General features: G+C 45.2%; 1 protein-coding gene across 1 annotated transcript in view; it reads right to left on the bottom strand.

Moving 5' to 3' along the window:
• Window positions 1–12,379, bottom strand: part of LOC146783422 (solute carrier family 2, facilitated glucose transporter member 11-like) — a 480,741-nt gene that overhangs the window by 34,475 nt on the left and 433,887 nt on the right. The window contains exons 11-12 of the mRNA XM_085632832.1: window positions 5,096–5,171; window positions 2,440–2,567 (exon numbers count right to left, since the gene is read on the bottom strand). Of these exons, the coding sequence (XP_085488958.1) occupies window positions 2,440–2,567; window positions 5,096–5,171 (204 nt within the window). The remainder of the gene's footprint in view (window positions 1–2,439; window positions 2,568–5,095; window positions 5,172–12,379) is intronic.

Here is a 12,379-nt window from a genome sequence, read left to right as displayed (position 1 = left end):
GCCTGGGCACAAGGGAGGTCAGCAAAAGATGGTGGGGTTATGGGCCGGCTAGTGTCCATCTCCTCAGCCAAGTCAAAGGAGGCTTCTGATAGATTAATCAGTGAATCCTGAGTTTCTTGAATGATAGTTACAGGTGGTAAGGACAATCTTCTCTCGGTATTAGCTATGGCATCGGAGACCGCCCCTATAGTCTGTTTGAGCATTTTGTCGATGGCAGTAAGGGTCGGTAGAGGGGGTGGATGATCCGATTTGGTTTTTGTGCTCGATCTTAGGGTAGGCATCCTGGTTTTCTTGGTAGATTTCCTCATTGCAAGGGGTACTATATTGGGGGGTAGCGGGCAGATGTAGCTTGTCTCGAGGGGGTGGCCAGTAATCAGGCTGGTTGCCGTAAAACTATTAAGCAGTGTATTTTTAAAAGGGCAATTTTGGGGGGCTGGCCCAGCCCAGCCTCTTCTGGCCCCTGAGGGCCACAGAGGGCCCGCCCTTTGCCCGGGCTTCGCTCGCGTCCCGCTAAGCGTTACCGCACTTTGTTTGTAGAGGGTGTTGCGGCCGGGGGCGTGGCTTGCTGGGGGTGCGGCCGTGCACACCTGTGCAGCGCGGGGGCTCCTGGTCTCTGTAGTCCCTGCGTCACTCGCCCCCAATTACCTTGCACAGTTCTTCGTTCCTCCCGGGTGCTGGATGCTGGGTGTAGACCCGCTGCCTCGACCCCACACCTGAGCGCCGCGCAGCGGCACCCGCGAAGCGGGTGCTGCAAGCTGTTAACGCGGGACTCCGGCGGTCAATCCCTCCTGGGACACAGGGAGGCTGCGGGAGCAAATGGCAGTTTTCAACAGTAGGTGAGTCCCACTGTGCTCTGGAAAGTTTCCCTTTTCAGCAGCGCTTGGACGGACGGGGGCGTGGCTTGCTGGGGGTGCGGCCGTGCACACCTGTGCAGCGTGGGGGCTCCTGGTCTCTGTAGTCCCTGCGTCACTCGCCCCCAATTACCTTGCACAGTTCTTCGTTCCTCCCGGGTGCTGGGTGTAGACCCGCTGCCTCGACCCCACACCTGAGCGCCGCGCAGCGGCACCCGCGAAGCGGGTGCTGCAAGCTGTTAACGCGGGACTCCGGCGGTCAATCCCTCCTGGGACACAGGGAGGCTGCGGGAGCAAATGGCAGTTTTCAACAGTAGGTGAGTCCCACTGTGCTCTGGAAAGTTTCCCTTTTCAGCAGCGCTTGGACGGCCGGGGGCGTGGCTTGCTGGGGGTGCGGCCGTGCACACCTGTGCAGCGCGGGGGCTCCTGGTCTCTGTAGTCCCTGATTCACTCGCCCCCAATTACCTTGCACAGTTCTTCGTTCCTCCCGGGTGCTGGATGCTGGGTGTAGACCCGCTGCCTCGACCCCACACCTGAGCGCCGCGCAGCGGCACCCGCGAAGCGGGTGCTGCAAGCTGTTAACGCGGGACTCCGGCGGTCAATCCCTCCTGGGACACAGGGAGGCTGCGGGAGCAAATGGCAGTTTTCAACAGTAGGTGAGTCAAAACTGTAAGTACAGCCACACTGTTAGAACACGACAAACGGGCAGCTCCTCTGTTCGGGTGTCGGGTCAGGGATCCCTCGTGCTTGACGGGTCTCAGCCTCTTCAAAGCACCGAGGAATTCACCGCTCGTCTCACTCCAGGTCCCACCGCGGGCACTCAGTGTACTTGTTGCTGGGTTTACAGTGCACGTGCCAGAGTCGGCCATTAACCGGTCCCCTCAGCCGCCGGAGAGGCTTCTTGCGAAAACACCCAATTTTCAAATTCCTGCGATTTAGAGTCGTACATTACCTGGTCAAGCATAAGAAGTTTGGCACCTTTTTTTACCTCACTGCACACGCTTCGCCCGCCTTTCTCCGCTCAGAAGCTGCAACGCTTCCGGAGCTGGTCCACCCCTCTCTCTTCCTGCTTCTCCAGAGCTCAGCAGCCGCGGGTCAGATCCCCAGAGCGGCTGGCACCTAGTTCCGACCGCCACTCAGTGTGGATACTGCCTGCTACTCCCAGACGCTGCGTGCGTATACTCAACCACCAATGATCTCAGTTACTGCATAATAAATGCATAACGTGCTTCAACTCATGCTAATCGGTTTCAATGAGAAGTTGCTCGGTAGTGAATAGCATCCTGAAATTGGGAAGCACACTGCCTCTAAAAGCATCCTGTTCTGAAATATACAGATGAGTGAAGGAGGCTGGAATAGGTATGACGGAGGACCTAAAACAGGCTGCCAATCAGGGAGAACCTACAACCTCATTTGTGAATAATGCCCCAAGGTTCTCTTTGGTAACAGGGCGGAGTAAACTCTCCCACAAGCCCTAGACACACCTGTTAGACTAATAGATGGCTCAGCTCACTCTACAGTCAATTAAAAGGCAAGAAGTGGGGATGACCATGTAAAAAAGGGGCACTTTCCTACAAGGGTTACTTACCACAATGTATGGGAAGGCCATGCCAGTCAAGTAGAGCCCCATCCAGTTCAGGGCCCCAGCAATCATCACGGCAGCAGCTCTGGAGGAATGGGTGAAGATCTCAAGACAGATGACCAAGGTGACAGCAGCTGGTCAGGAAAGAACAAGTCTTTTTATGCTGGTTACATACACAAAGAAAATGATGCACGCATCTCCCTTCCTGTTACTTTAAACTCAGAACCCATGTCAGAATTTCAGGACAGTCAAAAGGAATGTATTTTCATACACTTATGCTCAAAGATAATTATTTATTCAGTTGCATCAAAATTCTGGGATGGATCTGGCATTGTAGGACATGCTAGGCACTCTCCCGTGCGCTAAAATGCTTTTTTGCAGTTTTTTATTGAATGCACTTGGCCTAAAGGCGTTGTAGATCACGTTATAACAGAGCCAAGCTACATTTGCATTACACACTTTTTTTTCTTTTAAGCACAGGGAGATTAAGTGATTTGCCAAGATTTGAATCTCGCCTCCCATGTTTCAAGGTCGTCCACCAGGCCCCTTTTCTCCATGTTATAGCAGGTTTTCATCAACAGAGGGAGAGTGAGAGTTGTGGCACAGCGGCCAGAGCTGCTGACTCTGAATGGGGCTCAGAGTTCGATCACCGGCAGCAGCTCAGCATCATTTGACTCTGGGCAATAACTCACTTAATCTCCCTGATGGCCCCCGGCACCTTGAAACCTTCCCGACCCGGTGCTCCATCACAAAGATGATTGATATCCCCCCGTATTATTATAAGAGCCTGAGTATAAAATGCACTGGCAATAAGGTGGATGAGAAATCCCCCATATATGTGACTAATTTGTCACAAAGTACCCATCTGCCAAACTCGAAATAAGGCCCTCAATATAAGAATGCTAAGTATGGGCAACAATAACAGCGCAATCTGTAATAATTGACCACAAATCTATGTTTATCTTCCTGATGGAAACTTCTATCTTCCTAATAATGCCTAATCAGCATAGTGGCCATTAGATATTTAGTAGCTAAGCCATAATTTGGAGTTCCCTCTGGTAACCATCACCCTCATCTGGTGTAGTAGGTGAGATGTTTATAGCTGCAAGCCCACCTTTATGTGCACATGTAACATAGATAGTGAACATCCAAGGCCATGAAATCCCACTCTCAAAAAAGGGTTCTTACTGCAGGGATTAACCAATGAGTGAAATCTATAGAAATATAAATAAAATTAGTTGAAATATGTTGAAATATAAATAATAAAGATTCCAGATGTCTCACTAAAATGCTTTACAATTTATTTTGTAGAGAAACATGAAATCTGCTAAAAATTATTTTTGTTTAATGGAGCAAAATATGACCACATCATTTCCAAAAAGACTGAGAATAAAGTAGAAAGAATGAAACTCCACATCTGTGAAGAAACATTTCTAGAGCTTTTTTCGGCATGGTGCGCTCAGTTCCTTAAATGGACTGCAGCAAGGTAATTACTGGACACAGCGTGTGGATACAGCATATGGCTGAAGGCCACATCATAGCCCAATAAGATGTAACCTTTACAACACAGTCTTTACCATGCAATGTTATTACCAGCAGCCTTTGCCACTCAGGTATTTTTACCTTTACCACGTAGGTAAATGGAGAGGATGTAGCCTTATGGCTAGAGCCGTCGAGGTCGAAGCTGGGGAACTGGGTTTGAGTCTCGGCAACAACACTCTACATACTGTGATTCTGGGCAAATCACTTTATCTCCACGTGCCTAGCAAAAATGAATGTGTTCTTGTGTAACAAAACGGATGCTATGTAAAGTACCCACGATCTTCGGGTCTAGGTTGCGTTATATAAAACTCTAAAAAATATATATATATATTTAAATAACATAATTATTATAATTTTTTTTAAAGGTTTTAGGTGCAGGTAGTGGTAAGCGGAGGTAAGAGTAAATGTATGCATTTATGGGGGAGCAGATGTAAAGAGAGTTAAGGGTAGTACCAGCAGCAGCAAACACGGATCTGGGTGGTGGGGCGGGCTGAGGGCGTGGGGGTAAGGAAGTATAATTGTAAACAAAAAAAGAAACATTCACTTACCTCCTCGCCGCTCTGTCCCACATCATCTCTCCTCCGCCAAACAGGAAGAAGGCAGACTCCCCTGAGCCAATCACAATGTTGCATGCACCGTTGTGATTGGTCTGAGCGCCGTGGTTTGGTGCTCAGACGTTTGGTGCTCAGACGGGGGCTGGGGGCCTGGGCATGTTTTCCATGCAGGCTGTAATGCAGTCTGCATGGAGAACCTGCTAAAGTGAGCATGACTGTTTGTGCCTTCCAAAGCATCATTCACATTTCAATGTGCCCACCACTCCTCCCCTGCTCTGTCAGCAGCGCAGCCCAGCGACACCGTCATGCTGTGGCAGCAAGGAAGAATAAAATGATAATAGCATCTCGTTATTAGCATTTCATTTTTCCTTTCTTTTACTGCTCTAGCAGTGGGGCGGCGCTCCTCCGCCTTAGCAGAGGAGCCGTCACTGCAGAGTACCAAGTGTAACCTGGGAGGTAGTAATCAGCAAGTTGTCAATGTAGTTAGTCTATGCTTTAGAAATACTATTGAATTTGAACTTTGCACTATAGTAATACATTGTGAATGTACATTTATTAGTACTTACATGGACCAAGCCCAAACAGAAGAGTAAAGAGAGTGATGAGAGCTGCGCTAGCATATGATAGCCAGGGGAACCATGCCTAGAGTGGAAGAAATCATGGCCAGTGTTAAGAAGATTGCGAGAGTCAATAATATTAACACAGTAAAAAAGTTCAAGCGGAAAACAATAACGAACAGACACTTCCTAGAGAAGGCAAGCAGAGCTGGGGATGGGCAAGTATATTTCTTGTGGAGGGGCAAAGCGAACTTGTAAACCTTCAGTATTGTAGTTGGCAACTTTCATACTAAACCATTTGTACATTCATGTCAATTCAATTCAAAAAGCTTTATTCGGTTGGAAAAGTACAACCATATAAGCACATAAACACATAAGACAATTTTTAAAATTTACATGTTATATAAGAGGACCTGTTACATAAAATACACAATATTATACAAAACTTTAAACCATTTTGCATGGTAAAGTAGAAGGACCTTCAAAAAAGTGCGAATACACATAAAGTAACAAAGTGCCGTGCATGAAATGTTATAAAAGCAGTAAGGGCCAGAAGTGCAGGTGCAACTCATACAGACCTCAAACTATTACAGTGCATAGAAAGTTGCAGACAGTACTAAACATAAGTGCAAAATACGCAGAACAACAAGAATTATACGGGAATGACTATATTCTTCCTAATAAAAACACATTTTATCATGTACGTTGCAGTAAAAAAGCAAATGTCAGGGCTATCCAGAGTAGTTAATAATTTCAGTGCAGATTTAGTGGACCGAACATTGTATTTTAAAAAGATGGGTTTTAGATAAAATCTTCTAAAATGAGTATAAAATTTACAAAACAATAAAAAATGACAGCAGCTTTGTTTTGAGACGTTGTCGCAAGGGCACATCTTATCAGATCTGATTTTCATATGTGGAAAAGAGACTAAGTGATGGGCTATCCCCAGTCTTAAACGTGTTAGCACAAAACGGTGGGAAGAGCGTGTGACACAGGAAAGGTAGGGCTGAAAGCCTTTACTTAGGTTCAAATCATTATACTGTACAATAGTTGTTAGATTTCTAGATTGCTTTTCTCTGGTTGCATTCTTGTGTGAGAGAAACTTCAATTTTAGGTCTTTCTTAGATATCAATCCTGAAGCCTCAGGGTTCAGGCGGACATTACATTTGAACAAAAGATCGAACCAATAACAGATGTAATTCAGCCAGGGTATACATGATGAATTATCAAGCCTCAAACAATCTTTAATAATTGATTGTGTAAAGATCGTTTCTGTTTTAGACCAAATAGATCGCCAGAGTAATAATGGGCGTAGAGAGGCTAGGTCCGCAACGTAATCAATACCTACTTCCTTGTGAATCAGCAGGGTAGAAGCTGATGGGGGAACACATAAAAGTTTTTTTAAGAACCTGTTTTCATCATTCTGTAGTGCATTTACACTATGGTGTCCCCACACCTCTGCCCCGTATAAGGCTGCAGAAATACATCTAGCATTATAAATTGTCATCATTTCTTTTATTCTCCTTTGACCCAATTTTGCAGCAAATCTAAAAATACTAGTAGTATTTCTGATCATCTTGGATCTAACATTTTCATCTTCTTGGTTCCATTTCCCATCTCCTGAAAATGTTATTCCTAGATAACAGAACCATTTGACAGTTTCAATCTTGGCTTTATCAATATAAAAGGAGGTGGTGGTTAATTTAGCTTTCCTCCCGCATGCCATTGCAAATGTCTTGGACTTGTTGACTACCAATTTTCTTTCTTTAATGAATGTCACAAATCTGTCCATGAGACGTTGTAGCCCAACCTGTGTTCTTGACATAATTACCGCGTCATCAGCGTACAATAAAATTGGGGTTACATTCCCATTGATAATAGGAGCATCCGAGGGAAGTTTACATAAAATTAAGTCGATCTGGTTAATAAAAAGTGAAAATAAAAACGGTGCTAAAACACAACCCTGACGGATGCCTCTTGCGACTTTAAAAAAAGGTGTGCATTCGCCCTGGGGTCCATAACGAACCTTGCAGGATAACTGAGAATAAAGCCGCGCCAGAAAATAGACACACTCCTTTGGGGCATTTAGTTCTAGTAAAACGTCCCATAAAATTTGATGATCCACAAGATCAAAAGCGCTGCTCAAATCAGCAAAACAAAGGAATAAATTACCCTCCTTAGCAACAGTATATTTATTGATCAGAAGATCAAGATTTACGCACTGCTCCAGGGTACCCAGGCCTTTCCTGAAGCCATATTGTGCCTTTGATAGGATTGAATTATCTGTGGCCCAATTTTCGAGTCTATTTAACAAAATTCTGCTCAAAATTTTAATGGAGGAATCTAATAAGGAAATAGGACGATAATTTCTTGCCTCCGACTTAGAGCCTTTTTTAAAAAGAGGAATTATTAAGGACTGGCCCCATGATGTGGGTAGTTGACCCTCTGCGGTTGCATTAAAAAATCTAGTTAGAAGAGGGGCCCACAAATTCTTTTCAGATTTATAGAGGTCGAGCGGGACCCCATCTGGGCCAGGAGCTTTTCCTCCCTTGCTATTATTTAATCCTTCGAAGACCTCATCTAGGGTTATGTTTAGTGGTAATCTAGGCCAGGAAGGGTCATTATCCAGTGAAGAATCTAAAACAATCCCATCTGGATTAAAAATGTTTAAAAAATGTTCCATCCATGAATTACAGTTAACATGTGAAGTTAGCTCTGGGGCGCTGTCATTCTTTAAAAAGGTACTATTAATGGTCTCCCAGTATAATTTGCTATTTTTTGTGTCTGCGGCCAGGCTGAGATTATCCCAAGCCTCCTCTTGGAGTTCTTTTTTCCTGTTAGCGAGGGATTGTTTGTACAAAATTCTACAGTTTTTAATAATTGAGGGGTTTCGTGGTTTAGTGCTCAGGGCTATTTTTAGCTCATGTAAAGCACGAGTACAATTATTATCAAACCATCCAGAATTCATTTTATTTCCCCTCTTAAATTTCCTGGTCAATAAGCTGTCTATTGTTTCGTTAATCAAAGAAACACTATTAAGTATAATAGAAGGTGAAATATCCTCGCAAAGGCAGTACTCTATTTCTTTGCTGCGTTTAGCTAACAATTCCTTTAAAAATTCATGTGGGATAATCCTTGACCATCTTATCCTCATACCATTTGGTCTTACAGCTTCGTCAGAGTTAATACAGATACTAGCATTCCTCAATTCATCACCCCAACAATGCAGCGAAATGGAAATGCTATTGTGATCACTCAAAGCTTGTTCGCTAACCCATAAATTAGAGAAAGCAGTGTTGTTTGAGAGTAAGAAATGGTCAATAAAAGTATTGGCATCTCTACCAGTAAAAGTAGGGCAGCTAACATTATCTCTATTTTTAGTACAACTTAGCAAGTCCAAGTCATATTTTGCTAACATCTGGTTTAAGGCCGTACCATACGTACAGTGTGAGAAGTGTAGATAATCGGCATCCTGAGTGTTTCCACTCTCCCTGCGTAGTCCACAAAGATCATTCATAGCAAACATACACGGGCTAATATTAAAATCACCCGCCCATAGAATGACTGATTGATTACCCGGAAGTTCCAGTACCCTCTCTAGTTCCGCGTCCAGGGGTGTCAGGATCTTATCTCTCTCTTTGGAGAATATGTTGTTATAATAATTAACCAAGACTAGGTTTTTTTCTCCCTCAAACTCAAGGCATAATACCTGAGCGTGGACACCCACAGACACACAACTTCTAATTTTACAAGAGTAAAGTTTGGTTGATATCAGCACAAGAAGGCCTCCCTTTGCTCTGCCAGAAATGGAACTCACTGCATTCAAACAATAAGCACAATAACCCTCAATAAAAATAGAATCTTCACTCCAAGTCTCTTGAAGGCATATTATGTCATGACCTATGTTGATAAAGTCTTGCCAAAAGGGAGTATCCAATTTTTTATTTAGGCCAGCTATATTCCACGTGATTATTCTGAGGCCACCGTCCAAGTTAGGTTCGGGAGATAAAATGCCATCGACTGTTTCTTCCTCAGTTGCCAGGTTGGATGAGATAATATCAGTATTATTGTTCCTGTTAGTCCAGACAGTCCCTTTATCAACAGCTACCAAAGTTAGTTGGGGAATGATGGGAGGCTGAACGGCTTCCACAGATATGGATGTATAGGAAATATCTAGATGAGCCTTCTCTCCTCTTACAGTTTTGAGAACTTCATTCATTATGTGAGGGGAGAAGTTATGGTCATAAACAGTACCCTCGCCAAGATTATGTCAATCAATGTCCTCCATGGATTCAAATACTTGGAATCTGTTATGTGTGGGAACAGGGGTATAGTAACTTAATCTCAACCTATCTACGTAGCGAGAATTCGTTGGGTGATGAGACTTAAATGGGAGACTAGATTCCAGTAAGTGCCTGTAGAAATAGCCTAGTGGTAGTAAAGTGGTGTTATATTCCCAGGCTGAGGGAGCAGGGGCATGTTTAAGAGTATTTTCCGCCCAAGAACAGGTTTTAAAATTTATTACAACGCAATCTCCTTCAAACTCTTTTCTAAGGGGACCTATCCAGCTTACTCTTTGTGCTAATATAATCTGGTTAGCCCCTATCATAGGAAAATTGCAATTGTTGGCCAACCAGTAAAGTGTTTTATTCTTGAGTATTTCATTGCTCTCCTCTTGGCCATTTCTTAGCTTGGGAATATTCACAAGTACAGCGACATATGGGCTGCATTCTGGGGGCAAATTAATGCGAGGTGCTATTTTTCCAGCCTTATTAGAAGCCATAAAGACTTCTTTCTCCGAGCACACTTGTTCCGTAGGTACAGTTTTACTATTTGGTTGACCTTTCTCAGTGACTGTTTCTATTGGTTTCTCACCCAAAGCTATAGTAGAAGGGTTACTTAATTCTCTACATGGCTGGGTTGTAGTGGTCTTTTCTTTAATACAAGTTGGGACCTCTGTGTTCCTTATAAGCATATCCGTAGATGTGGTTGAAACTTCTATACCTGTCTTGAGTGGGCCCCGTAATCTGACTTTATCAATATCTCCTCTTAATTTGTTCACCTCCCTGACTAAATTATCCACCTTTTCATACAGCGGTTTAATCAGTTCAGCGAGTTTGTCACAAATCAACTCCGGGTTAAATGTTTCCGAGATGCATAGATTAGCCCTGGAGCGTGTAACAGCCTTACTGTCTGCGGGAATAGGTTTTTTCCCTTTTTTCTTAGGCCCAGTGAGTAACCCCGGTGTTTTTCTACGGGCTCCTGTTTTGTTTCCCAATGGTGGTGTGACTAAAGCAGGACTGACATCAGTGGCAAACAGTCTAGGGGAGTTGGAAATATTAGAGGGGGTACTAATATTAGTGGCATCTCTTTCGGTGGGGATTAGCGCTGAAGATACCTCACTATTACTAGAGGAGTTTCGGATTCCGTGAATAATTGGGGGTGGTGCGTTTGAACCCATAGACAGTCTTTTTTCTGTACGGTCTATTTCCTCGGTAAGTGCGCTAACTGCTTTTACCAGGTAAGTATCAATGGTGTTACAGGCAGAGTCTGCTAAAACTTTATCTCTGCGTTTCACCATAACTGTGGATTTAATGTTCCTACTTCCTGTTCCCTATATCACACTGCGAGTGCAGCGTACCTCTTAGCTTCGCAAAAATATGTAGTGGGGCTTCACTACTAATATTCCACACAAGGTGATAACTTGCCGTGACAAGGGGGGTGGCCCGGCCCGTCCTCCTTCGTCCTCCGACGGCCTCAGACGGCCCGCCCGCGCGCGTCCGCGAGGCGGAGGGGGCTGGTCTCTTTTCAGCTCCTTCGGCGCGGGAAACAGTCAGTGGGCGGAGTCACTGGGCATTCTGGGGATTGTAGTATGCACCGCTCCGCGGCCGCGCGATGTCAGGGCACGGCGGCGGGTGCAACCACAACGGCGAGATTCCCTTGCTGCTCCGCTTCGGTTTTCCCAGGTAGGCAAGCAGGGAGTGGGTATAGCGTGACCTCCTGCGATCCGGCTGCAACTCTAAAATGTTGGTCCCCCGCTCTCCAGTGGGCGCTGGCCTCTTTTCAGCTCCTCCGGCGCGGGAAACAGTCAGTGGGCGGAGTCACTGGGCATTCTGGGGATTGTAGTATGCACCGCTCCGCGGCCGCGCGATGTCAGGGCACGGCGGCGGGTGCAACCACAACGGCGAGATTCCCTTGCTGCTCCGCTTCGGTTTTCCCAGGTAGGCAAGCAGGGAGTGGGTATAGCGTGACCTCCTGCGATCCGGCTGCAACTCTAAAATGTTGGTCATGTTGGCCTGTCCTTCCTTTTGTCAACCCAAGGACAGTTTGAGCCTTGATTAAGGGAAGAGGGAAAACTTTACGGATCAAGTTGTGGAGGTAGGACAGGGAGTCCCTGAGCACAAAGTCTGGCACCAGGTATAAATATTGGACCTCCAGAGCCACTTATCAGAACACTCCTGAACCTGTGAAAGATTCAGAAGAAGGATTGCCCCAACAGAAAACTTCCCTGCTGCTTTAGGGACTGCCTTGCTGACGGAGAAGGAAGATTGGACCTGCTTGCTTTCAGACCAGGTTACCCAGAGAGACTCCCAGGGTCAGTTGGCTGACCTTCTGTGTGAGCTACAAGGATACAAGCTTCAGAGGCCTTCCGGCAACCTCCCAAATGACCTGCTCCAACTAGAACTGCCTAATCCCTGCTTCTGGCCTCTGCTGGAGTGAACAGAACTCTTCGGGTCGGATTTAAGTAGGTTACTTTTCAGCGGGACTCACCTGCTCCCTGCATTCGACCCGCACTCCATTGCAGTCAGCCTGAACTTGTGGCGTTATCTGGTGTAGCGCGACCAGATGACTAAGAATGGGGCTTTGTGCTTTTAGATGCTATTTTCATTTAAATCTTTAAAGCTGAATATCTCCGGTTCTACTGATTGGATTTTTGAGGTTCTGAAATCATTCTTTTTAGTATTTTCTAAATTGTGTTGGGATGTCACTTTATTACTGTTTGTGAGCTACATAAATACTTTACACATTGCCTCAAAGTTAAGCCTGGCTGATTTATTGCCCAGCTACCAGAAGGCTAAGCTGTGGTTAATTTAGTGGCTTTTTAGTGGTTCACTCTGACAAAGATTGTGGTTGTTGCCTGGGTTGGACTTCCATTCCCCTCACCAACAACACAATTTCTTACAAGGGGGGAATCAATCAAAGGTTTGTTGATTAGGCAAAACACTATCAGATCACTACCATAAAGGATTAGAATGTCTGTGAGGCATACAAAGCTGACACTGATTGATGAGT

The sequence above is a fragment of the Triturus cristatus genome, chromosome 11 (genome assembly GCF_964204655.1).
Source record: "Triturus cristatus chromosome 11, aTriCri1.1, whole genome shotgun sequence".
Lineage (NCBI taxonomy): Eukaryota > Metazoa > Chordata > Amphibia > Caudata > Salamandridae > Triturus > Triturus cristatus.
This window is presented reverse-complemented; position numbering and strand designations above follow the sequence as displayed.